The sequence below is a fragment of the Peromyscus eremicus genome, chromosome 3 (assembly GCF_949786415.1).
Source record: "Peromyscus eremicus chromosome 3, PerEre_H2_v1, whole genome shotgun sequence".
Classification (NCBI taxonomy): Eukaryota; Metazoa; Chordata; class Mammalia; order Rodentia; family Cricetidae; genus Peromyscus; species Peromyscus eremicus.
The window spans coordinates 152811984-152839803 of record NC_081418.1 but is presented as its reverse complement, the minus strand read 5'-3'; the positions used below and the strand labels follow the sequence as shown (position 1 = coordinate 152839803).

Sequence of the window (27820 nt, the reverse complement as noted above, 5' to 3'; positions counted from 1 at the left end):
ATGTGAGCCAAATATAAACCCTGACTCCCAGGTTGCTTTTGGGCAGGTGTTTATTGCAGCAACAGAAAGCACACAGATGCATTTCCATGGATGGCTGCAAAGTTCTTGGTGATCATTAACAGTGACACAGTGGAGCTGCAGACCGAGGATTGCTGGCCCACAGACCTTCAGGAAAGCCAGTGTTTGCTGGCAGACGCAGTTCCCGGCATTTACTCAGAACCAGTTTTGAGCAGCACCCTGCCCTCCATCTCCATGTGGTCGTCATCAGAGGCCCCTGGAATTACCCATTTTCTGTCTGTGTATGGTCTTGTGCATGTGAGTGCAGAACCTGTGGAGACCAGAAGAGGATGCTGGGTCTCGTGGGGCTGGAGTTACAGGTGGTTATGAAGTCCCCTCTACGGCTGCTGGGAACCAGACTCTAGCCCTCTGCATGTAACACGCTTGCTTTTGTGCCACCAACCAGCTCCGAAATCATGACATGGAGACTTACTATTAGTTATGAGTGCTCAGCCTTAGCATATGCTTGTCCCACCAGCTTTTGTAATTTAATTTAGCCTGTTTCTCCTCATCTACATTTGCCTCGGGTTTTCACCTTTCTTTCTTTCTGTGTGTCATGCTTTCACTGCTCCCCTGTGTCTGTCTGTCTGGCTAGCTGGCCTGGGCGTCTCCCTCTTCCTCCTCCATTCTCTCTTCTCTTCTACCCTGAGCCTAGATTTCCTCCTCCTCCTCCTCCTCCTCCTCCTCCTCCTCCTCCTCCTCCTCCTCCTCCTCTCTGCCCACCAGCCCTGCCTATCCCAGCTCTACTGCCTAGCTAATGGCTTTTTATTAGATTAATCAGGTGCCTCAGGCAGGTGAGGTGAAACAGTAACACATCCTTACATCATTAAACAAATGCAACATAAACAAATATAACACACCTTTACATAGTTAAAGTAATATTCTGCAACATAAATGTAGCATATCTTTGCCGGTTAAAGTACATCCCACAACATCTTCATGAGCAGCCAGCGTTCTTAAGTACTGACCATCTATCTCTCCAGCTCTATGACATGAATTTTTTTCCCGAGACAGGGTTTCTCTGTGTAGTTTTGGTGCCTGTCCTGCATCTTGCTCTGTAGAGAGTACCACCTAGTGTTGTGGTATATGTATTCAGGAAGCAGAGGCAGACAGATCTCTCTGAGTTCAAGGCCAGCATGGTCTATATAGTGAGTTTGAGGCCAGCTAGGACTACACAGTGAGGAGAAAAAATAAAAAAAGCATGAGTAGCTATTCAAGTGACAGTACGTACACAATGTTCTCTACAGTCATGAGGAAATATCTTCTGTTATTTCTTGAAGCCTCATTTAATTAGGCTTAATGTCTCCTGCTCGGAACTTGAGATGTAAGACTATTTTGGTAAAATGCAAAATTCTGAGCTTGTTTCTGAATATACACTGAAATCTCTAATCTCTACTCAGATTCTTTCTCTCCATCGATCCTGGGAAAAGAGCTTGGAGATGGCCGGAGGCCTTTCAGGCGAAGGCTGTCCTTTGTACAGAGAATTACAGGAAGTACAAAGGACGGGGACGGGGAGTGAGGAGCTGGCTTGGTGTCTGTCCTGTCTGAGAGGAGCCTTGGGTATCAGAAGCATTCACCACATTCGTTTCCCTGTGACACTGGACTGCATGTGTTCTGCCTGTTACGTGGCTACAGGGATAATTTTGTGTGGTGTTCTGAGCGAAGAGGAGACCCAGTCATGACCAGGGATTGGGCCACCTGTGAACATGCCTCTCAAGCAGGTTTGCCATGCAGAGGTCTGCAGGAGCTGAGCTAAGGAGATTTGAAGATGAGATAAGGAAGTGTTAATTGATTGGGATAATTGGATTTCAGAAATCTGTGAAGAAAAAGCAAACACAAATTAAAAAAATGGAAAGAATAAATCCAGAATAAAGAAAATACCAGCAGTGTAAAACCAAGAGGGAGTCACATCTATTGTGGCGGGGTGAAATGATCTGCAGTTCTTATCACCAGGGCTCCTGACCCAGACTGTGAGATGAGGGTGACTCAGGCACTGGGGATGTGGCTCAGTGTGCAGAGCGCTTGCTTAGCATGTCTACCTGCAGACCCGGGTTTGACCCCAGCACACGGTATAAACTGGGTGTGGTGGAGCGCTCTTGCCATTCCAGCCTTGGGAGGTGGTAAGGGGAGAATTAGAAGTTCAAGGCCATACGGATACTTCGTGAGTTTGAAGCCAGCCTCGGGTTGGTGAGATAGTCTCAGAAATCAACAGAGAATTGATCAGAGGTGACACGTGGTGGAATACAGATTTTTCTTGTTGTTAGTCATTGCTCAGTATCCACCTGTATCCAATGCCATGTCAAAAGCTGACCAGCAGCAAGGCCAGTCATCAGACCCTGGGGGATCTCCGGTCGTCAGTCTCAGAGACTCCTCAGAACTCAGTGTGCCTCACAAGACTGTTCACCTCCTCAGACCACAGCATCTGGAGGATTCCACGGTTCTTGGTGACTGTCTCCACTGAGCTTTCCTGGGGGCTCTTCCTCTCCCCTTCTCCCATCCTCTCCCCTTCCCCGTCCTTCCTGCTGTCTACTCTGTGAGACTTGCTGAAATCTGGCTGTTTCCTTCTGTTGTCTGACTTCTGTTCATCCCATATAGAACAGCAGACACATGTTCTACCTCTGTTTAGCTTAGTGAATCATTGAGTTTATTAGGGTTGCGGACAAGAGCATGGGTGACTCACTGGCAGTTGTATCACCAAAAAGTCCATCCCACCCAGCTCCTTGCAGAACTTACTGGGAAATCTCCACCATTTTTTACTGCTCATCTGGCCTTGTGGACCTTTAAAAAAATGCATTTTTATTTTTTTTTATTTTGTGTGTGTGTTGGGGGAGGGGTGGTGGTTGAGTGCACACGCCTGTGGAGGCCAGAAGGGGAGGATGCCCTGAAGTTGCAGCTACAGACAGTTGCAAGCTGCCCAGTTGGCTAGGGTCCTCTGCAAGAGCAATGCACTCTTAATATCTGAGCCATCTCTCCAGTCCCAGGCCTTTGGGGGCTTGTGAGTTTTAGGGACTTCCTGTGTAGCTGAAGTTATTCTGTGTCCTACCTGGCCCAAGGTCAGGACAAATCTCTCTCACCCACTGGTCCTGCATGCCAAAATGTGGGTCAAGAGTTTCTAACTAAAACCTGAGAAAGCCTTAAAAAAAATTCTAGCTGGGCATTGCTGGCACACGCCTTTAATCCCAACACTCGGGAGGCAGAGGCAGGCGAATCTCTGAGTTCAAGGCCAGCCTGGTCTACAAAGTGAGTTCCAGGAAAGGCACAAAACTACACAGAGAAACCCTGTCTTGAAAAACAAAAAACAAAACAAAACAAAAACAAAAAACTGAAATGGAGCTAAAAACAGCTTCCTAGTTGTCTCTCTTAGGCCAGCTGTGGCCTGAAGGCTTGAGCTACTCTATGACTGGTTTGTGGCATGTGGGCTTGACCTATGCCACTTTACACAGAAGCATCTCCAAGCTGCATAGTACACTGCATGGTGGATATAGGTTTTGCTAGTGCAGACAGAAAAAAAAAGGTTTCTGAGCTACACGCTGCTGGGTGGAAGCATGGATCCACTGCGTCACATAGTCGACAGTGAGTCTGGTTCCCAGAGCTGGTGGTAAATGTAGTTCTGCCATATTGGGAAGCTGAGATGGGCGGAGCCAGCAGCCAAAGCTTCCATTTCAGTCCTAGTAATGCTGCAGTTTAAAGCAATAGGTTCACAATAAGACAGATTCAGATGGAATAAGACTTTAAATGGCTTATAATGTGTATAAAAATGTATGTCGGCTTAGAAGAGAGAGGAAAAGGAATATAGACAGTTATATAAAGAAATAGTTTTAAAAAATAAAGTCTTTAGGGCAGGCGTCTCCATGATGGGTAAGGTGACCTGCTGATGTCCCACGCAACCTAAGTCAGAAGCTCATTTATTAGTAAAAGGGGGACCTGTAGGGTCCTGGCCCCCGTTTTGGGTAACTGTTGCCTTGCTTGCTGACCTTGACCTTGATATCCTCCCTATGCTAATTCCCTGCTGGGTTCCACCTTCATGAATGCTTAAGGGAAGTTCCTTGTCTGTGTATCCTGCATAATGGGCATTAACAGCTTAGATGCAAGATTGTAAAACATCGGTAGTGAACTTCTACCCTCCAGGGTTCTCCCATTGTGCTATAAGCTTGTATTTAAGACCTCCTCCCTCCTTCAATAAACAACATTCAGCATTAAAAAAAAAAACCTCTAAAAATGCCAAGTAACTTATAACAACAACAACAAAAGTCTTTAAAGAGACAGTAAAGACAGTATAAAAAATAAGCCACATAAAGATGGATATCACACAGAGAATCTGGATTATGTTGTCTTTGGGATTTTCAACTGCAGAAAAACATTTGATTGTAAAGGCTGCTCAGTTAAACCAATATGTGTATTTTAAAGGTATCTTGACTTCAAAACTTGGATCTAAGGATATGTTGCTTTGGAAAGGAGGCTCTGATTTTGTTTCCACAGGAAGCAAGAGGCTATGGATTTGTTCCAGGTTAAGATACATCAGGTTTGATCAGCCAAGACCCCCTGAAAGGTCTCCGATGACCCCATGGCCCAGATCATTCAAAATCAACTTCAAGGCAATGGCTCAGAGAATACAGCATCACAGACTACTCCATTTAGGACTTAACCGTAATCCTAAAATTTTCTTTGTATCCCCATAAGATTACCAGCACTCTCTATCAGCAGGAAGTAGCCTAGAAAACTATGTCCACATTCCCAATAATGGATTATGGATGTTTGTCTTTGTTTAGGTTGTTGATTACAAATTGTTATTGATCATAGTCAATATCTTTCTAAAGGAAGAAAGGGAGATATGATATAGAAATATAGGATAAATATTTTACATTGTTATAGATTTTAGTTTATTGATACAAATTTAAACTTAATTTTGTTATACATTATATACATTTCTACTCTCATTTAAGGTATTATGTTTATATAATTCACTTAAATTATAGTGGATAATTAAGAAATACAGATTAATAATAAGTCTTTTTTTTTTTTTTTTTTTTGGTTTTTCGAGACAGGGTTTCTCTGTGTAGCTTTGCGCCTTTCCTGGTACTCGCTTTGTAGACCAGGCTGGCCTTGAACTCACAGAGATCCACCTGCCTCTGCCTCCCAAGTGCTGGGATTAAAGGCATGTGCCACCACCGCCCGGCAATAATAAGTCTTCTATGATAGTCAAACTTATAGTCATGTTAAGTTTTCTAGGTATACATAGATGTATTTTAATTAGGTAGGTAATCTTCAAACACTTCAAAGACCTACAGAATATGGCATTTAAAATGTTTTAAAAACTTGGACTTTCTGGACAGTGAGGCATGTCTGCTCCTGGCAGGACCAATTTACTTCAGAGAGGAGGATGGACATTGAGGATACTCCATGTGGAGTTTATCTTCTTGGCAAAGACAGCCATTTGGGTAAGAAACTGTTCTTGCCTAGACTGACAAAATATTGTGTTGACTGGACATGCAGGACCCATGGGATGGTGACCACTGAACTTTGCAAGGCAAAATGGTCCTTCAGGTTCCTGCTTTGCAGAAGAAACAGTCAGACATTCTACAGGACACAGGAAAAAGTGACTGAGAGACTCTAGGCCTATGGGCTGAAGATGGATGTCCCAACATTGCAGAGGAACTTTGGATAACTGTCCAGGCAGGCAGCTGTCTCTGTCATTCTAGATTTTTGGAAGTTGCTTACAATGCTCTGCCTCTTTACTTAGGTAATATTGTATCCTTCTGAGGTCTTTGATGTAGTTGAAGACTAGATATAATTTTCCCTGGTTATGATAAGAGGTAAGATAGATATGAAACCTTAGACTCACAAATATAGGATAGATAGGATATCTTCTTTAATTTTGCCAAATACAAATAGACTAGATATTATAACTATAATTCTTGCTTGATAATTGTTCTATTATATGTAATTTTACTATGTTAAAGTTAAAACCTTCCTTTTTGGTTAGACAGAAAAGGGGAGGCGCTGTGGGATGTTCTGTATGCTGTGAATATGTGTTGCTCTGATTGGTTGATGAATAAAATGCTGATTGGCAAGTAGCCAGGCAGGAAGTATAGGCAGGATAAGCAGAGAGGAGAATTCTGGGAAGAGGAAGGCTGAATCAGGAGATGCCAGCCTGCCGTCCAGGGAGCAGCATGTAATGGCACACAGATAAAGCCATGGAACACATGGCTACATAAACATTAACAGAAATGGGCTGAGTTTAAGAGCTAGTCAGTAGTAGGCCTGAGCTAATGGCTGATCAGTTTTAATTAATGTAAACCTCTGTGTGTTTACTTGGGTCTGAGTGGACCAGGCGGGACACAGGAAAACTTTCAGCTACACTTCCTGAATCTCTTGAGTTGTATTTATTTCCCTGACTTAAGAGTCTCCCTCTAGTCCAGATTGTTTCTGTCTGAGAACATAGATACACAGTGTCCTGTATCCCTATCTCCTACTGTAGCCTGGTCCAGTTTGTTAACAGGATTGCAGCAAGCTGCAAGTATATATTATAGAGATTCAGCTATATATAAGCTATACCTTGACTGACCAAGGTGTCCTTCAAGAGGAAGCCATTTATCAAGGAATATTTGGTGTTATTTAGCATATATACATTATATGGCAGAGCTATTGACTCAGGACAACAGGGCTTTTTGCATAACCAGGTGCAGTAAGGACTGGAACAGAATTCCAGAAGCAGGCAGAGCTGCGTGGCCAGAGAGAAGAGAAGAAGGCAGAGTTTCTCAGGGTGGGGGGGGGTAAGGAGCAAGGAAGGAAAGATGGAGGGTGAAGGAACAGAGGACGAAGAAGAGGTTAAAAGCATAGGAGCTTAGTTAGGACTATGAGAAGACAGAAAAAGAAGGGACAGGGAGGAACTGAGTGTCAGGATGGAACTGAAGCTGTATAGATAGACTTTTGTCTTAGAGAAATAAAGTAAACCTGGATATAATGTCTTTCCCAGGTCTCTGAGAGGAATCTTCTCAGGTCAGGCCCCTGTGAAAATCCCATTATAGGGTCATCTGCTCTGTGTATTTGCCAAGAGCTGTCTCAGTACCCCACTTTGCTTGGCCTTCCTCCAGTCTCCAAACTGGAGCTCAGACAACAATCCTGCCCAGGTCCTCTGTTCTCAATTCTAAACCTTGCAGTGGGTTTACTTGCCTGTAGGTTACAATCAATGAAACCTCTTTTTTTTTTTTTTTTTTTTTTTTTTGGTTTTTCGAGACAGGGTTTCTCTGTGTAGCTTTGCACCTTTCCTGGAACTCACTTGGTAGCCCAGGCTGGCCTCGAACTCACAGAGATCCACCTGGCTCTGCCTCCCGAGTGCTGGGATTAAAGGCGTGCACCACCACCGCCTGGCTGAAACCTCTTTTTATGTTGGCTGCAGATACAGCTCAGTTGGTAGAGTACTTGTCTCACACACCAAGGCCCTGGGAAAGATTCTAGCCCTGAATAGGCTGGGTGTTATGGTACATGCTTTTAACCCCAGGACTTGGAAGGTGGAGGTGGGAGGATCAGGAGTTCAAGGTCAGCCTTGGCTTTGTAAGATTGAGGCCAGCCTGAGATACATGAGACCTTGAAACACACACACACATACACACACATATACACACACTCTCAAGCATATACACACACAGAGTTAAATTATCTCTTCTTAATATGACATTAAGCAGAGTGACCTAAAATCTAACAACTTAAACTAACATTCCTGCTTCATTCTAGTTATGGCTTATTAATAATCGATAAGCACAAGGATATTACCCTGCTGTGGGGAAAAACTAGTTCCTCATGAAATACAATGAACAGTGACTTATTTACTGTTCTAGTCATGGTCACTACTGCTGTGATGAAACACCACGACCAAAGGCAAGTTAGGGAGGGAAGGCTTAGACTCTTACATTGTAGTCCACCATTGAAGGAAACCAGGAAAGGAACTCAAACATGGCAGGAACCTGGATCAGGAGCTGCTGCAGAGGCCACAGAGGGGTGCTGCTCACTGGCTTCCTTTCCGTGGCTTGCTCAGTCTGCTTTCTTATAGAACCCAGGACCACCCACAGTGGGCTGGGCCCTCCCACATCCACCACTAATTAAGAAAATGCCCTACAGGCTTGCCTACAGCCCCATCTTATGGAGGTTTCTCTCAACCTAGGCTCCCTCCTCTTTGATGACCCTAGCTGTGTCAAGTTGACATAAAACTAGCCAGCACATTTATAAAAATGTCTACAGTGTTATCTGATTTTTAAATCCATAATCCCTTTCATTGCGTTTTGAGTCACATTTTATAGTTAAATGACAGAAATACAAAAACGTTGTAGCTGGAGTTTTCTCTCCGGGTCCTGCCAAGCCCTGGCAGTCCAACAGCCCACTTATAAAATAAATACACAGATGCTTATATTATTTAAACTGTTTGGCCTAATGGCTCAGGCTTCTTGCTAGCTGTTCTTATATCTTAAATTAACCCATTTCTATTAGTCTATAAGTTGCCACGTGGCTCGTGACTTACCGGTACCTTACATCTCGCTTTTCATGGCGGTGACTGGCAGCATCTCTCTGCCTCAGCCTTCAACTTCCCAGAATTCTCTTCTCTCCTTGTCCTGCCTATACTTCCTGCCTGGCTACTGGCCAATCAGTGTTTTATTTATTAACTAATCAGAGCAACACATTTAATATACAGAACATCCCACAGCAAAATGTTTCTTTTAAAAACTTCATTTTAAATTGAAGCCTACAAGATGCACATATTAATGGGGTTCCATATTACTGGTTCCACCCACAATGCATTGCATGATAATCACATCAAGCTGAGCTCATTTTCTCAAACATTTACTGCTTGCTGTGGAGATGGTCAGTACCCTTTCTTCCAGCCTTCTGAGCTGTGTGGTACATGATGTTACTACCTACTGCCACCCCATTGTGCAACTATGTTCCAGAAGTCCCTACTCCTGTTTGACTTATGGGTAACTTAGCACTTAGTGTTCCTTGATGGATATTCCTTCACTGCACAGCAGCTCAGTGATGCAATGCTGGCTTAGCATGTGCCATGTCCAGAGTTTGACTTTCTAAAAAACAAAACAAAACAACAAAAACTTCCACATTATTTCCTCCACCCAATATTCTTGGTCTCTGTCAACACTGTTCTTGGCCTCTGTAAGGTCAGCTCTTTTCTGGTGAATGTGAGTGCAACCATGTGTGTCCTGTTGCTGTGATAAACTACACTGAGAAAAGCTACTTGGGGTGCTGAAGAGATGGTTCTGTGAGTGGCTAAGAGCATGTACTGCTCTTGTAAAGGACCTGAGTTTGTTTCCCATCATTCATGTTGGGTAGTTCATAATTGCCTGTAACTCTAGCTTTAGGAGATCTGATGCCCTCTTCTGGCCCCCAAGGATACCTGCACTCATATGCACAGACACACATACGTTCTCATAACATCATCATCATCATCATCATCATCATTATTATTATTTTGGAAAGCAACTTAAGAGGACTTAAGCAGCTCAGCACACAGTTGGAGGTCACAGTGTGCCATGGTGGGGAAGTCTAGGCAGTAAGAGCCTGAGCAGCTGGTCACATTGTACCCACTCCAGGAGGCAGAGAGTGATGAATGATGGTGGTATCCTTGATCTCTTCGTCCTGCAGCAGATATTCTATTTTATTTTTTATAAATTTTATTGATTTTGTTTTGTTTTGTTTTTCAAGACAGGGTTTCTCTGTGTAGTTTTGGAGCCTGTCCTGGATCTCACTCTCTAGACCAGGCTGGCCTCAAACTCACAGAGATCCACCTGCCTCTGCCTCCCGAGTACTGGGATTAAATGTGTGCACCTGGCCTGAATTTTTTATAGAGCATATCTTGTTCATATTCTTTCCCCTCTCCCAGCTCCTCCCAGATCCTACCTCCTTATCCAACCAACTTCATATTCTTTCTCTCTCAAAAAACAAAACATAAAAACATAAAACCAAACCCAAACCAAAACAACAACAACAAAAAAGGAAAACAGATAAACTAAAAAACTTAACAAAATAAAAACATAGAGTTCATCTTGTGTTGGCCAACTATGCCGGGGCGTGGGACCTGTGCTGGAGTATGGTTGATTCACCCTTGAACATTCCATTGGAGGTAACAGATTTTCTCCTCTCCCAGCACGAATTAATTGTAAATAGCTTCTTGGTTAGAGGTGGGTCTTTGTGTCCCTTTCCCTGTCTCAGTGCCAGCATTTTGTCTGGTTTGAACCTGTGCAGGTTTTATGAATGCTGTCACAGTCTCCGTGCATTCATGTTTTGTCTGGAAGATCTTGTTTGCTATGAGTCATCTCCCACCTCTGGCTCGTAGAGGCTTTCCATCTCCTCCTCTGCATAGAGCCCTTAGCCTTGAGATGAGGGGTTTAATAAAGGTATCTTATTTAGGGCCGAGTGTTCCAGAGTCTATGACTGCAGAGTGTCCAGTTGTGGGTCTCTCTGTTAATTCCCATCTATTGCAAGAAGAAACTCTCTGATGAGGGTGGAGTGATGCTCCATGGGCATGGCAATATGTCGTTTGGAGTCATTTTATCGCTGTTTCTTTAGCAGAATAATAGTAATAAGTTTTCCTCTAGGCCCATGACCTATTTAGTCTCGGGTTTGGGGCCTCTCGAGTAGTGTTATGTATGCCTTCCATCTCATAGAGTGGGCCTTTAAATGTAATTAAAAAAAAAAAGTGGTTGTAGAAAGAAAAGTTTATCTGAGGAATCAAACTGCTGGGCTGTCTGGGCAGGAGGGCTGTGTGTGGACAGAACAGGAAAAGCCTTGTCAGTTTTAAGGAGACAGGGAAGGAGAGGTGTGGGCCAGAAAAGCATGGGAATTGGTGCAAGGTTAGTCTGGAGCTAGATGCTCTTGCCAGAAGCTGGGTTAGGGAATAGTGGCTTTCCTGGGAAACAAACTCATTCTTTTTTACTCCATAACAATCTGTTTACTGGGTCCAGTCAGAGCCCTTCTGCTTAGGACATTATCACCAGCACTGCCATTTTGGGGGCCCCACTTTGGATCTGACAATAACTTTTGTACCACTGTTTCACCGGTTTATCTTGCAGACAGGTTGCTGTTGTAGTCACAGGTTCATAGCTGGGAGTTACTGCTGATTACCTTTCTCCTCTGGTAGCACAGAGTACCTTCTAACACCATGCATGCTAGTCTGTAGGGATGAGGCTTCAGCTGGGCACTAGCTCAATTTCTCCATGTTTGATGACATAAGTTGTGTCTTCAGCAATATGACCCTACCATCAGGTTATGGAGAGACATGAATAGCCTTGGCAACAGCCTGTGATGTTTGGAAATCCATGGGCCCCTTTGGCCAACAGCTCAACAAGCTACATAACCTATTCCTGGTACTGGAGGCTTTGCTTGGTGGCATAAGATGTCTAGTTGGGCATTGTCTTCCCCATTATATGGTGATTCCATGTGTGCTCTACTCATACGTGCATATATTTTAGGAAGTTTCTTTTTTTTTTTTTTTTTTTGGTTTTTCGAGACAGGGTTTCTCTGTGTAGCTTTGCGTCTTTCCTGGAACTCACTTGGTAGCCCAGGCTGGCCTCGAACTCACAGAGATCCGCCTGGCTCTGCCTCCCAAGTGCTGGGATTAAAGGCGTGCGCCACCACCGCCCAGCTGTATTTTAGGAAGTTTCTATAGTAGTAGGTTTCCACGTGGCCTTCCACGTGGCCTTTAGTGTTATTTGTCCCTCCCCATAGCCCCCCCACTTCACTTCCCATCCCGTCCCCAGTCAATCCTATTGTGTTTGCCCTTTGTCTCTTTATAATACTATACTCTATTTCTTCTTCCCTGGAAGATCTGCTTCTTCTCCCTGGTCCTTTACAAGCTACCTACCCTGTGTGATTATTCACCGGAACAAATATTTACAGCTTAAAAACTAGCATCCACATCCAGGAGAAAACATTTGATATTTGTCGTTGTGGATCTGAGTTACCTCACTCACGATGATTGTTTCTAGCTCCATCCATTTACCTGCACATTTCATTTCCCTTAACAGTTGAGTAGTTTTCTTTGTATAAATGTACCACATTTTATTATCCATTCATCAGTTAATTGATAGACATCTAGGCTGTTTCCAATTCCTGGCTATCATGAATAGAGCAGCAATGAACATGGATGTCGGTCCTTTGGGCATATGCCCAAGAGGGCTAGAGCTGGATCTTTAGGTAAACCAATTTTCAGCTTTTGGAAGACCCCCACCCCCACCCCCGTGCCATGTGATTGACATACCCAACTAGTTAACTCTTTAGGGAGGGGTCAGTAGTATTTAAAGTTCTAATCTTTGGGGCAGATCAGAATTTTCTTCTCCACTCTGGCTGAAGGTTGAGCTTAGATTCCATTCTTTGCTGGAGGAAGTAGTTTTCCTGTAAAAAGGGCCCTCAACAGAGTTCTGATGTCTCCACCTTTGCATACGGAAAGGAAATTTTAAATCCTAAATAGTGGTAGCTGAGAGCAGGGCGTAGGAATCCACCCTCTATGGCCCCCAAGACAAGCTGCTCTCTGTCCAGCTCCTTAATAGCAGACTTTGAAACCAGGTGGGTTTTAACTGCCTTCTCCCCACAATGCAAGGCCAGATTCCCATTTCAAGATCAGCTAGGTCAACCCAGTGCCCACTATTAATTTCGGAACGAGGAGGGCTCACTGCCTGTAGGCTGACATTGACCAAGAATCCCTAGGATCGCAGTGTACCTTAGTAACAATGAACAAATATGCCTCGATATTAAAAAAAAAAAGTTAAGGAAAAATACACATAAGAGAAACTCTTCAGGCTGTTGGAACAGGTGGGGCTTTCCAACTTGGCGCCAGAGATTGAGTGGAGGGGACTAAAGCTGTCTTACTCTCCCATTTCCTGTATTAAACCCAGAACTATTTCTAACCCCCCCTTAGTGCCTCTTTCTAATGTTGCTACCGAGGTCCTGTTATGCCCATGACCACCACGGAGACCGAATCCTGCATGTAAAAGCAAAGAGCTTTTATTTCAAGCTTGGAGCTTGGTCTCTCTGTCTGTCCCACACAGCGGTGAGAACAAAGAGCCCTGAACTCAGGTGGTGCAGAGTTTTCATCATAGCAGAGGTTGGGGTGAGGGGATTTCCAGGGTCCAAGTCCCTGATTGGCTGACAATTGTCTAGGGGTATCTGTAAAACAAAAAGTAGGTGTGTGCTAGACTCAAGGACATCTGGCCACCTTATCGAATGGTTGGAATGTTTGGGATGCCAGGTACTTCCTCACCCCTGGGTAGATCCCTGGGTGGTATCAGCTTAAGGCTTTTCCTGGATCTGGGTGTTGCCTGCCAGTAAGCCTGTCACAGAAGCTGTGTCTAGGCCCCAAAGCTTGTCATGGCTGCTGTATGGTCAAGCTATTTTGGGGCCCCTTCGCAGTCCACTGCCAGAAAAATGCCAAAGTAGTATGCCCGGGAGCTCATCATTTTTAATTATGTGTCCTGAGTGCAGGCACTCAGAGGCCAACGGTATGGGATCCCTGGAGCTGGGGGTGGTTGTAAGGACATGGGTGCTAGGAATCAAATTCTTAACCCCTGAGCCATCATTCCAGCCCCTAGTTTTTGTTTGTCTCCAAAACAGGGTCTTACTGTAGCTCGGGTTTGTCCAGAACTCGCAGCAACCATCTTTTATCAGCCTCTCAAGTACTAGGGTTAAAAGGGACAGCCACCACGCTAGCAGGGACGCTGTCTTGCCTGAAGCAGATAAACCGCATGAAGATTGCTTCCGAGGCTGCCAGCAGGGTAGCTAGATCAGAGGCTCTGCGTGGAAAAGCGGATTCACGTTCTGAGGTCAGCAACTGTAGGTCGGTAGCAGGTCAAAGCCCAGACACAAATGCAGGTCCCCACCTGCAAACCCTGGTCCTTTACCCGCCTAGTCCCAGAGAAAGCCATTGTGATGTAAATGTGTCGCAGAGGTGTCCTGGGTCTTGCCCTGAAGAGTTCTTGAGTAAAACGCCAGTGCTTCTGGGCTCTCGATGCGCTTGCCCAGCCCCGCGTGACTGCACGCACCCACGACACGGAGATGCTGCAGCGTCTGCGCTCCTCCCTGTGCCGGGTGCTCGTCAGTGGCTCTTCGTTCGGACCTCCAGCGCCCGCCACGCGGAACAGCGGCCCCGGGCTCGCGGGATTCGCTGTGCACCACGTGTCGCCGCCGCGCCAAGCATTCCCACGCGTCCGCAGCTTCGTCATGGCCTGCTTGCCCCGGGGAACTGCAACCCTGGCCCGCCAGGTACTCGCATGGCAAAGGGCGAGGGGCGCCAGGACCAGCATCCCGCGGGGGACTCATTCGGCGGTCACGGCGGAAGGGGTCACGTGGCTCGGGGGTCACCACGGAGGATGTGGGACTGGGAGACTCGGGGTTTTGCGGCGGGGATGGAGATGATTCATGGATGCTCGGGGGTCGCCACCGGGGACTCAGGGACTGCTAGTGTCTCCAGAGAATTCTGGGGTCATCCCGGGGGTCTCCACTGGGGACACTACTGGGGACTGAGGGGGGTCACTGTGGGGCTTCAGGGATCGCCACTAGGGAAGCTAGTGGGGCTTGGGGAAACTCATGGTTCTCCACTGGAGACGCAGGAGTTGTCACTAGAGATGTTGGGGTCACAATCGGGGACGGGGAAAACTTGAGGGTCGTTACAGGGACTTGGGCATCATCAGGGATAGCGGGGATGTCACCAGGGATGCGGGTGTCACAGCCTGGAAAACTGGAGGATGAGGGAAAGCCGTCCCCACCCCAAAATCCCACCTCAGCCTCTGCAGGCTTGGACCCCTTCCCTCCTTCCTAGCTATTTAGCAAATTAGCGTCCAGCTTTTGAATGCTTGCCCCTTTCCCTAGTTAATTCCGAACTGCAGTATCTTTCATTTATTTAATTGCCACCAGTATCAAGAGGTTTTGTCCTTCAAGTGTGAGGTTTTGGCCGCGCCGAAGCACCGGGGACCCTGCGGGTGGAGAAAATGGTTCCAGCCAGTCCGCGCTCTCTCACACTCCAGGCAGCCTGCCTATTGTGCGCCTGTGATTGACAAGACCACGAGGCTGAGCGCTCTCGGGAATTTTTTTTTTTTCTCTATAAATGGCTTAAACCCTCGGTCTAGACGACTCATTCGGACATTCGGGAGACAATTGCTTTCTTGTTCATTGCGGGTGAACCCTCGCTCCTGGGCTGACCTGGAATTTAAGGAGCGCCTCCCTGAACTACTAGAAGATAAGCCAGACCTGGGGCGGGTTGGGAGGCTGGGACATCACTCCAGCTGGAGCTGACACCGGGTGCTGGACGTCCAGGCTGGGCTTTTCTGTTTTCTGTGATGGTGAGTCCCTCGATCAGGTCCCTGTGATGACCCACCTAACTTTGCTTAATGGAGGTTTAATTATTTTTATTTTTAAGGACTGCAGTAATGGATGCGCGGCGCCCTTTGCTGGAGAACGAGGATCAGAAGTGGCTGAGACTTTTAGGGTAAGGCATCTGCGGGATTGGTTAAATTAGAGGTAATGCATTTCAGGTTGAGATTGGGGGTTGGGGAATTTTAACTGTGTAAGTTTACACAGATTTCTTGAATTTTAAATTACAGCTGGGGAGGGAAAAAGTCACTCGAGATTATTACCAGTCAGCAAAACAAAATTTACCTAGCAGTAAGCTGCTTGTTTTATTTTATGAATCATACATTTTATTGGGAAAGAGTCAATTGATGAATAGGAACCTGAGGGTTTTTTTTTTCTTAATTGTATCAGCTAAACCCTTCGCCCTGCTTGTCCAAGAAAATGCACTGCGTCTTCTCTCCTTAAAAATCCTACAGTCCAGGGTTGCATTTTCTTTCCACCTGAATTGTGTAGTTTATGTATGACATGCCTCATGCTTCACAGGGGAGTTGTTGAAGGGACAGAGATAAAGATCCCTGACAGCCCTTTATCCTCATCCGCCAGCTCCCAGCCTGGAGCGGTTTGCAGATCTCCATGGGTGCTTGACTCTGCCGCTTTGCTGGCTCTGATGCGCGTTGCCAATTGTCATCCATAGTACAGACTGTCCTGTGACCTCATATCCTGGCAGAGTTCAGAGAGGGGCTTAGTCCCACAGGGGACACTCGGGGTGTGGGGACAGTGCTGGGGAATGCTGAATTCAAGATAAGCCCTCTGCTTACAACTGTTTTGTTTTAAACCAAAATATAGTATAACATGCTACAGTGAGCTGCTGTGGATTTTGTCTGTGTGATTTCTGGTGCACTGAAGTAATTCCCCAGTAGCCCTAAGCAATAGGCTTAGCTGCTAATCCTTATAGACTGCTCGGTAGTTTCCAAGAGGCTGTAGTCGGTGTGTGTGGGGCTCAGTTCTTTCACAAGTGCTTGTCTAGAATTCCATCCCCAGCACCTCCCAGGACTCAGCTATCATACATGAAAGGCTGGGGATCATTCTGGCTGTCCTGGAACTCCGTGCAAACCAGGCTGGCCTTGGGTTCTTGCTAAGCTTTATAAGACAAAGGTTCAGTGAGTCAATTTCTCAAAAGAAATTATTATATGTTTTTCAATTGAAAGGACTTTATGCTTTTTTATACAAAGTATTCAGTGCACAATGGAGTTCATAGTGAAAATAATGTATTTGTTAACTGAAGTTTGTGTGCAGCTTGGTTGTGTGTGCTGATGCCCACCTACTCTTCTTGTGCTCTTGGTGTGGCTTGAGACAGTATTGATCATCTGATGGGTTTTATTGAAAGCTCAGTGCTGGCTGTTGAACCCAGGGTCCTTGCACATACTAAGCCAAGAGCCTCTGTTCCTGAGTCATACCCTTAGCTTGGATCTCCGCTTTTGACAATTTTCTGTCTGTGGTCCAGGTCTCTCATAGATCCTTTCTTATTTTTATTGTCCCTTTCCCACTGTGATGGGGTCCTGTCAAAGCGAGGGTGATGTTTTCTAGCTGGGCCCAGAAAGCAGTCATCTTATTTATTTACTTATTTATTAATTATTGTAGGAGGACACCGTGGTGCGTGTGTGGGTGTCAGAGGGCAACTGGGAAGGGTTGTTTCTCCCCTTCCCCACCATGACTTGAGCATGCTAGAAAGAGCACAGGTGTGTGCAGTGTGCGCCTTTGCCCTCAGCCACGTTACAGGCCTTTTTTCTGTTTTTTTTTTTTCCCTAAAGATTTGTTTTTAATTATGTGCGTGCGTGTAGTAAGTTTGCGCACATCTTTGTGAGTGCCCCTGGAGACTAGATACATTGCATCCTCTGGAACTGTAGTTACAGATGACTTGTGAGCCTCTTGACATGGTGATGGGAATCGAACCTGGGTCCTGGAAGAGCAGCCTGCACTCTAGCTGGTGAGCCATCTCTCCAGCTCTCTTTAGCTCAGTCTTTTAAAGAACTGTATTTATTACCTCTGAGTCTTACTGTGGACACCAGGGTCCTCTTTGAAAGAAATGAGCTCTCTGCATCTTACAGTTCCCCTGATTGACCCCAAAGCTGTAGCATTTCTTCTTCAGACCTCTGTAGGTTCTCAGAGAGGACCCACAGAGAAGCACTGAGCAGACCAGGCAGTCTTTCTCAGTGGAGCAGAAAGCTGCAGGCGCTCATGCAGAGCCTCGTGCCTTCCAGTGCTGATTTACGTAGTCTGCGCTTTGGATATGTTTGTTTTTGTATCCAGTGCAGAGAAGAACGGCTGGGCTCGGCAAGGAAAGTGTCCAGGTGCTTCCTCATCGTAGATATCAAATCGTAAGATTGTTTTCCTTTTTTTTAAATTGAAAATATTTTTACATGTTTTTGTTTACTTACTTTGTATATGTGTGTGGTCCATGCATGTGCAAATCAGAGAACAACTTGAAGGCATTGGCTCTCCCCTTCAACCATGTTCCAGGTATTGAAGTTAGGTCATCAGGCTTGGAGGCGAAGTACCTTTACCCACTGAACCAGATAGATGGCCTGGAAACTTGTTTTTTCTTACTGTCTCCCAGTTAGCATGCTTTCCTTTAGCCTTCCAATGCCCTTAATATAAAACATCACTGAACAAAAACTGGTTGGTTGGTCCCCTCCCCCTTCTTCGTTCTGAGACAGGGTCTCACCTGTAGCCCAGGCTGGCCTTGAACTCATAGGGATCCACCTGCTTTAGCCTTTCAAACACTGGGATTAAAGGTGTGTACCAGCCCATCTGACATTTAAAGAAAAAAAATCGATTTATTTTTGCTTTGTGTGTATGAGAGTTTCCCTCCGTGTGTGTGTGTGTGTGTGTGTGTGTGTGTGTGTGTGTGTGTGTGTGTACCACATGCATGTCTGGTGTCCACATAGACCTGATTAGCATTACAGAGCACTGTAAGCTGTCATGTGGGTGCTGTGGTCTTAACTGCTAAGCCATGTCTTCAGGCCTCACCCTCACCTCCCTGTGCCCCCAGCCTTTGCCTTTAATTCCAGCACTCAGAACATAGAGGCTGGTGCATCTCTGAGCTCAAGGCCAGTTGGGGCTATATAGTGAGACCCTGTCTCAAAAAACCCTTGTCGGAAAAAAACAAACAAACAAATAAATAAAATAAAATAAAACAACAACAACAACAACAAACCCCTTGATTTCCAGAATTGCAGAAAGGAATTTAGAGTTCTTGTTGAAATTTTGTGTTACTTAGAAAACAGCTGGATCCAGGGTGTTCTTTATGTTCAAATCCAGACGAGAGGGGTGGTAGTCAGAGAAGATGCCGTGGTCCATACAAATGGAAGGAAGGCTGGACATTTTAGCATTTAGAATTTCCGCCAGTATTCGGAAGTTCGAATTCAAACACTGGTTTTAACCTCTTTCTGGTTTATTTATGTGTCTGTGTGGATGCTGCCGTGTGTGCAGTGTCTTCAGAGGCCAGAACAAGACGGCAGAAGGTCCTGGGGCTGAAGTTAACGCTTGTCTGCAAGCTTCCCGACCATGCTAGGAGCTGAACTCTGAAACAGCAGCAAGCACTCTTCACCTCTGAGCCGTCTCCGGCCTAGAAGAAACACGAATTCGAACATAAATGTACTCTCTGTGTCAGCTTGGCAGTTACGCACTCTAGCGCTTTGGTCTAGCCTGGGCTGACTGGGTGACCCCATCTCTGTTTTTCTTCTTTTTGCAATGCTGAGTGTTGAGCCCAGGATTTTAAACACAGTAGGCAAAGTGCTGTACCCTGAGCTACAAGCCCAGCTCTGGAAGCATTTTAGGCAAAGGACTCAGAACTGGTACAACTATATAAACTAAACCAGGGTCATCTTAACCTGGGGGTTTGAACTTTGATCCTCTTACTTCACAGCAAGTGTTTTTTTTTTTTCCTTCCACTGAGCTCCATTTTCCAACCGTGAAAAAATTTAAAAGCTATAAGCTAGATCACATTTCAAAATGGACCTAGAACCTCCAAGGGGCCTTGGGGCTCAGTTTGTTCAAAGTTTCGAACATGATTTTTAGCTGGGCAAAGTGCAGACCACAATATCTCCGGCTGATCTCCCAGGCTTGAGGGCCTGGGCCTGGAAAATCACTGGACTGGAGGTGGGGAAGCCTGGCGAAGCCCAGCCGGACAGAACTTAGCATTGCCCAGATTCTTTTACCTACATTTCCTTAAGTGCTTCTCACCCTAGCTGAGCTTGCTTGTTCAACTGACAAAACCACCAGGAAATACGTACAGGACAGTCTTGCCTCTGCAGGCATCCCTGGTGATGGTCCCTCCCATAGGCTGATGTTTGCAGTAGTGTGGTGAGCGAGGCTTACCGTGCCTGCTGAGCTTACGGCAAACTACATCCCGGAAGGAGGTAGCCAAGGCTGCAGTCTCAGCCAACAGCCAGAGGTCTCTGAGAGCTGGAATGTGATTGGTGTATAGGGGCCTAGTCGTCTGTCTTGGTCCATCCCTTGCCTGGTTCTCCTAACTGCGACAGCCGTAGGACCTCTGTGACCCTTTCCCCTTTCCCTTCTCTCATTCCTCCCTGTATTCCTTCCTGCCTCAGGGTCTTTGCTATGTCCTGCTTGGACCATCTGCCTGAAATACTTTAATCCTAGGTCTATAGACATCCTGCCTTCTCTCTGCACTCAGGGCAGCTCAGCCACACTGACAGGCCTCTGCAAAGCAAAGACCAACGTTCCCTTCTCTGCCTCTTCTCCTGAGTTACTTTAATTCTTCATAGTTAATCACCTTTTGATCTAGTCTTTTGGTTATTTATTATCTTAACTTTGCTAGCAGAACAAGGACTTGATGTATTTAATGACCCATGGCATTATAGGCACAGAGTAGCTCAAAAATACTAGGTTGGAGGTTTGGATAATTCTGTGCTAACCTGTGTGTCTGTCGACTGATGGTGATGTTCTTCAGGAAGCAAGGGCTGGACCTCAAGCAGGCTTGATACATTTGTGCACTCCCTGAGCCACAATGCCTCTGCAGCTAATGCTTATAATAAAATTCAGAACACTAAGAATAATGATAGTGAGGAACAGAGCTAGAGGAAAAAGGAAAAATGAGCACATTCAATTTTGATGAGGCAAAGCTTGAGTTTTTAAGTTATCCTAACTCAGATGGTCATTGAAAGTGAAAGTAAAGTTTATTCTTTATGCTTGAGGACAATTTTACCAAAGTTCAAGAGAAAAACAGCAGGGTAGACAAGCTGTACATTTTGGTAGCTGCCTGGAGGAGGTGGGTGGGTAAGGGGAGGAGAGGAAGTCTTGCTGAAGAACCATGCACATTCTTGATTCTCACTTAAAAAGAAAGTCAGAGCCATGGATGCCTCAGTGGGTGAAAATGATTGGTCTATCAGCCTGACACCATTTTGATCCCTGGAGCCCATGTTGGAAAGAGAGAACCAACTCCAACCAAAAGTTGTCCTCTGACCTCCACACAGATGTTGTGGTATGCCTACACTCACGCTTAGCATGTGTATCTATATAGGATAATAAATAGTATTTTAAAACGCCAATGCCAATTGGCTTTGCAGTGAATGAGGTCTGTCTGGAACTCAGTCTCACCTTTCAGCTCGCACTATCCATCTTCAGCCTGTCCTGTCCTGTGTTTTTCTGTGAGAAATGTTGATGATACTCTCATTGTCGCAGACTGTGGATGGGGTTGGGCGTGTAGCCCAGTTGGTAGAGTTCTTGCCTCGTGAGCACTACTTAGACCTGGGGAGATGTGCACACCTGTAGCTTCTCAGGAGGCAGAGGCAGGATGATCCTTAGCTAAGGAGAGTGTATAAGCCACCTGAGCGTCAAGAGAGTCTCACAGCCTCACCCCCTGCAGAGCTTTCTCCTCTCTGGAATTTTGTTGTTGTTGTTTTGTTTTATTTTTGTTTTTGTTTTCTACTGTTCTATAGTTGTTCTCAAGGATCAGAACTGTGGCGACTTTGGCCATTTGTGATGCTCAAACTGGCTTTGTGGAGAGTGGCTGAGAGCAGTTGTTTCTGTGTCCCTGAATAGGAGGGCTTTTGTTCACGATCTTGTCCTCCCAGAACAGAGAGGGCTTGTATCTGAGGCTCCATTCTCTGCTGGTCCATCTTTAAAGAGGAGAGCGCTCTGCCGCACTCATCTCTGCCCTGTGCGTCTGGAGGAGTCGGAGGCTTGTGCCTGGAATGCTCTGGGGAGATGGTGTGCAGCCATGGGGAGCAGTGGCTCAGTCCTTAAGGGTCCTCCTGCTACTGTGAGCAGGCCTGTGTTTCCTGGAGGAGGCCCCTCCTTTCTGAAACGTGTCGCTGGAGTCTGGTGGGAGTGGGAGCAGACCCTCCCCTCAGTCCTGCGTCTTTTCCCACACCTATCATGCTGGCACATCCCTGAGGTCTGCTTCTCATGACTTTATAGCCAAAGTCATTGCAGAGATTTGTTTGTGAGTTAGTCTTGTTATGTATGTAACGTTGGCTGGTCTGGTACTTGCCATGTAGTCCAGGCTGGCCTCACATATGTGTCTCTCCTCCTTCAGCCTCCAAAGTGCTGGGATGACAGGTGTACACTGCCACACTATTGCGGGGATTTTTGATTTTTATAAAAAATACATTTTTAGATTTGTTCATTTTGTTTTATGTATGTTTTACATTCATGTATGTGCGTGCATGCATTGTGTACATGCTTGGTACATACGGAGGTCAGCAGACAGCATCTGATCCTCAGGAACTTTGGATTTATGAATGGTTGGGAACCACTATGTGGGTGCTGGGAATTGAACTTGAATCCTCTGCAAAGAATCAAGATGGCTCCCCACACCCACAGCCATCTCTCCAGCTCCAAGATTATTGTTTTGTTTTAATTTTTTTTTTATTGCAGTAATTTATTGTGGGCGGGGAGGGGGCGAGGGTGAGAATGTGTGTGCCATGGTGCTTATGTCAGGGTCAGAGGACAACTTGTGGGAGTTGGTTCTTCTTCTACCATGTGGGTCCCGGGGATCAAGTTCAGGTTGTCAGGCTTGGCGGCAAGCGACTTTACTTGCTAAGCCCTCTTGCCAGCCCTGATGCAGAGATTTTAAATAGTTGTCTGAGCTCTGAGCACAGGTCTGGTGTATTTGGTTCTCACAAGTGTTATGGTGTTATGTTTGGGTTGTTGTTTGAGACTTGCATTGTTTTTTAGACAAGGTTGGTGAACTTCTGAACCTTCTGCCTCCACGTCTTTAGTGGTTCTGGGGGTTAAACCCAGGACTTCATGAATGCTGGGCAAGCGCTCCACCAACCGAAGCATGTCCTCAGACCCCCCAGTGTTAAATTCTGTACTAGTTGCAAACATCAAGGGATGCCTTTCACATTTGGACCTTTGCACTGTTTAGCCAGTGAGGTGTGGTTCTGATCATTTCTCCTTCCCATCCTCCTTTTTCTCCCACAGGCCAAAGACCTCGTCATTACATCAGCCACTGTCTTGAAGGAAAAGCCAGACCCCAACTCTCTGGTGTTTGGAACTACGTTCACTGACCACATGCTGACAGTGGAGTGGTCCTTGGCATCTGGATGGGAGAAACCTCACATTAAGCCTTTTGAAAACTTGTCTATACATCCTGCTGCCTCAGTTTTACACTATGGTGTGGAAGTAAGTGCTCAAGAGCTGCTGGGGCTGGGATTCTCCTCCTGGCAACCTTCTCTGGGCTGGGAAAGGCTCTGCTATCTTTACTGAAGGTTGCCATAGATGTATATATATATATAAACCTAGATCACATAGGAAGGATAGTTAGGAAAATTAGAAGTCCAAGAGCCCACACCAAGCCAGGTGTGGTGGCCACGACTGCAATTACAGCATTTGGCAAGCTAAGCAGGGTGTCTGACAGAAGGTTCAAGGCTAGCCTAGACTACTCAGTTCATTCCAGGCTGGCCCAGGTGGGCCATAGAATGACACCTCAAGGAACCCCAAAGCCATGAGTATTTTGTTAAGTTCCCTCTTTTTCTTAGGTGGTTGAGGGATTGAGAAAGGTCATAGGATGAGATGCCCATGCTCACTGCTGGTGATAGGACGGGGTGGGGTTGAATGTGCTCCTTCATGCTGGAGTGTTTGGAGAATCCACTTCCTGGCTGTCGGCAGATACACAGTTAATCACATCTGCAGAACACTGCCCCATTCCCCCGGCCCTACATTTCATTTTGTGGGATAGCTCTTCCAGCATATTGAAGGTGCTAGAGATCTACAAAGGGATTGAAAAAGGACCATAGTAAAAAAATATCAATAGCTATGATAAAATAACCATTTCTGAATATTGAATTCCAATGCTGTGCTTTTTAGAGATCTTGTACTTTATAGATCATTCTTATTATTTGTGTATAGAGCTCAGATTTCCCACCTTACCTTGGAATCCACTCATTTAATGATCTGAAGTAAGAAGCGTGTGCATCAGTGTTCAGGGCTGGAGAGAGGGCTCCATGGTTAGGAGCACTTGCTGCTCTTGCAGAGGACCAGAGTTCAGTCCTCAGCACCTATTTTAGGCAGCTCACAACTCAATCTCCAAGGAGATCAAACGCCCTCTTCATGCCTCTGGGCAAGCACACACACACACACACACACACACACACACACACACACACACACACACGAACAGACGTGGACATACGTACAATACAGGAATCTTAAAAAAAACAAATGTTTCAAATTAAATTGAGGGTTTAGAGGCGGACAGGGATGGGGCTCAAGTTCTGTCTCAGGTGCTCCTGGAGGGTTATGGAACTTGGGAAGTACAATCATTTATGATTTAATACTTTTGTTTAAGTTGATATTACCTTCAAATTTTTTTCATTACATTTATTTTTTGTGTTTTGGGGGGGCATTCCATGCAGAGGACAACTCGTGGGAACTGGCTGTCTTTTCTAAGTGGGTGTCTGTTCTCGAACCTAGGTTGTGAGACTTAGCAGCAAGGCCCTTCACTTGATGAGCCTTCTCGCCCACCCTGTAGAGGAGGATCTGTGTTCTTAAAAGTGTAAAATCAGGTAGTGCACTCACGGCTGTAGAGCAGTGGCGCTCACCTTCTAATGCTGCAGCCCTTTAATACAGTCCTCATGTCCCCCCACCCCAAAACAGAATGATCTTGTTGCTATTTCATAACTAATTCTCCTACAGTTATGAATCTGTACAAGATTCATCTGACGTACAGGATATCTGATATTTGACCCCTGTGAAAGGGTCATTTAACCCCTGAAGGGTTTCCACCCCAGGTTGAGAACCACTGCCTGATGCCAAGGGAAAGTGCATGTGATGACCTATTCTATGCAGTTCCACACTTTAGAGTGAGAGACTTAAGCACAGAGCAAGCACAAAGTCAAAGCATGAATAGCAGCTCCAAAGACTCGGCAGACAGATAGCAAAGCATGCTCAGGTTGGGGCGCTCATAGCATCTGGAAGAGACAGCCTGGGTAGCCCCGTTGAGAAAGCAAACGTCACATCACTAAACTGGTGCTCACAGCACCCTGTAAAAGGGACTGGGGGTGTCTATGTTCAGACACCCTGAGTGCCGCAGAGCTGGTCTGATCATGGGGAACTCAACAGGGTTGGGAGACATGGCCTGGGGGCCTGCTGGAGTTCCCAGCTGAAAGCAGGCTGATCTGTCCTTGAACCGGCTTCTGGTTTCAGATTCCCACCACAGACATTTTTGAACGTGGGATAAACAGTGGTACTGTTTTACTTTCCAGCTCTTCTCAAGGACACAGTGTTCTTTGCTGTTTTCTTTACTCTCCATCACAGGGTGAGGGTGTGTCTGCTCCAGGTTTGGAGGACACTTGGGGTAAACACCCTTGGGTCTGAAGTGAGAGGGGCCAGCCTTGCCTGGAGAGTGAGCTACTCAGTGAGCTCAGAAGCACGCTGCTTCCCTTTACCGCTAGTGTCCACTGCATGACCCCTGACCCAGTGGGGTCCTCTGTTCCAGAGGCCATCAAAGCAAATCCCTGGCACCTGTTGTTTTGTTTAAAGATGGGTCTCCTGTAGCCTAGGCTGGCTTCCAGCTTATAGTATAGCTGAAGTTGGCCTTGAACTCCCAATTCTGCCTCTACCTCCCAGGTGCTAGGATTACAGGTGTGTACCACCCACCAGGTGGAGTGGGTCTTAGTTTCTCTCCCAGCTGACTCCTAGTTGATGCTCTGGGCTGAGTTCATAGGCTGTTCATGCCAAGCCCTTCGCCTTACATGGCAGGCGAACTGACCATTCTCCTTCAGAAAAGGCTGCTGGTAACCTGGTGGCTTCTAGGACCCTGATTCTCAGACTTAACACTCAGAATTACAGTGGGTTTCTAATTTCCATTCATTTTTGAAGCTATGTAACCTAAATGCACAGGCACCACAGCCTGAGGACTGCTGGAACTAATTGGAAGAATTAAGGTCGTTTTTGAAGTTTAAAGATTTGGGGTTTTGAAGTAGATCAACTGAAATTCCAGCTTGACTTTTTTATATTATTATTATTATCATCGGTGGCAGGCTGGCTTCCAACTCATAGCAATCCTCCTGCTTCAGCCTCCCAAATGCTAGGATTGCAGTTAAAAAATAACAGGTCTGGGGATGTAGCTCAGTGTTCAAGCACTTACCTCACGTGAACAAAGCGCTGTGTTCCTCCTCTAGCCTGAAAACATGAGCGAAATTAGAGTTATTCTGTCAGAGTAAAGGCCACAACCTTTTCCGTTTTATTGTGACCTAATAAAAACAGAGCGCTTCTTTATGAGTCTTCGTAGCTAGACTAAGTTACCAGAAGTGTCTTCATTAAGACCTAGTGTGGACCTGACAGTACTTGGGTGACTGAGAATCCGAGACTAGATAACCCAGGGACCTAGGGTAAAACCAAATGCTACTGTTCTAAAAAAAAATGTAGCAATAAAATGACTCATCCTTACAGAAGCTTCCTTTTGCAGCAGATGGGAACAAATACAGAGACTCACAGGCAGACATTATGTAGAGAGTGAGAGACCTTGGAACACTCAGCCCTAAATGGAATGTCTCCATCAAATCCCCTCAGAGCTCAGGGGACAACCAGCCCCGCCCTCCCTCCCACCCTCCTCACTCCACCACCTTCCACCGCCCCCCCTCTGGAAAGGAGGCAGAAGAGTATAAGAGGGGATGAGGAGCCCAGGAGAACAAGGCCCTCTAAATCAGTTGAGCAAAGCTCATGTGAACTCACAGAGTCTGAGCAGCATGCACAGGTCTGCACAGGTCTGCACCAGGTCCTCTGTGTTTATATTTTGGCTTCCAGTTTAGTGTGTTTATGAGATTCCTGGGGGTGTGAACGCGTGGGTCCCTGATTCTTGTGCCTTCACTTGGGCTGTTTTCCTTCTGTTGATTTTGTCCAGTTCTGATGTGCTGCTTTTTGTTTTATCTTGTTGTATTTTATTGTAATCACTTGGAGGCCTGTTTTCTAATGAGAGACAGAAAGGGAGCTGAGGTGAGGGGGAATTGGGAAGCGTAGGAGGACGAGAAACAATCAGGATATATTATTGTGATAAAAAAATCTATTTTCAATAAAAGAAAAAAAAACTAGGTTGAGGGTGGGGATGCAGCTCAGTGTAAATGCTCCTCTGTCGTTACACAGGAAGCTCTGGGTTTGAGCACCACACTCTTGTATGTGAATATCCACACCGCCTGTGCAGGTGGTCCCGATCAGCCTTGGTGGAGACACGGTGAGGGGCCACTGAAGCAGACAGAGGCTCAGGGCCACTGGGCAGGGAGTGCTGGGAAAGTACATTTTTGGATTCGATCTAGAAAGGAAGTTTGTGGTCCGGGTGTGCATGGCCCCTGGCCTTTTGCCTACTTGCCCAGCTGTGGAGTGTAGTTACTGGGGTCTGAAAGCAGTAGTTTTCCATCGCGTGCCCTTGTCCAGGCTTTCGAGTGAGTCTTTGTTCTCCTGGGAATGTTCTTGTGCATGGAGGCAGGTGTGTGATGTGTAAAACACAGCACTGGCCCAAAGGCAGTAAGAGGTAAGGTTATTCTGAGTCAACAGTGGCCATGGCCTGGGCACATGGAATCAAGTTGCCCTGAATGACATGGCCCACCATGGAAGAGGCTACATGAACCTTTTATAGTCACAGAACAAGTCATCAGTCAGGGCACATACAGAATGTACTGCTGGGGACATTAGTCAGCACACTTATAAAATGTACTGATTGGGACATCGGGGAGCAGGTTCGAGAAGTCCTGCATCCGATGATGTTCTCAGTCTCTGGTTTATGATCTCTTGAGAGTCAAAAGAATGTGAAGTTAGAACACCAGTGGGTAAGTGATGGCTATGGAGATTGAAGATAACGCAGGATGGTTTGGGCCCTGAATCTACAACATTCCAACTCTCCACAGTTATGGAATGTTCTGAGGGATCTTCAGCTTTATGTCTGTTTTTCAGA

At 46.0% G+C, this 27820-nt stretch overlaps 1 protein-coding gene across 4 annotated transcripts in view; it reads left to right on the top strand.

The window, feature by feature from the left end:
- Positions 1-27820, top strand: part of Bcat1 (branched chain amino acid transaminase 1) — a 90483-nt gene that overhangs the window by 20052 nt on the left and 42611 nt on the right. For 2 of the 4 annotated variants that reach the window (XM_059256343.1, XM_059256345.1), the window contains exons 2-3: positions 15470-15538; positions 22855-23055. In XM_059256343.1, coding sequence (XP_059112326.1) covers positions 15470-15538; positions 22855-23055 — 270 coding nt within the window. Of the gene's footprint in view, positions 1-14022; positions 14317-14542; positions 15393-15469; positions 15539-22854; positions 23056-27820 lie in introns of those variants that run through there. The other 2 variants (XM_059256342.1, XM_059256344.1) reach the window with 2 other exon arrangements.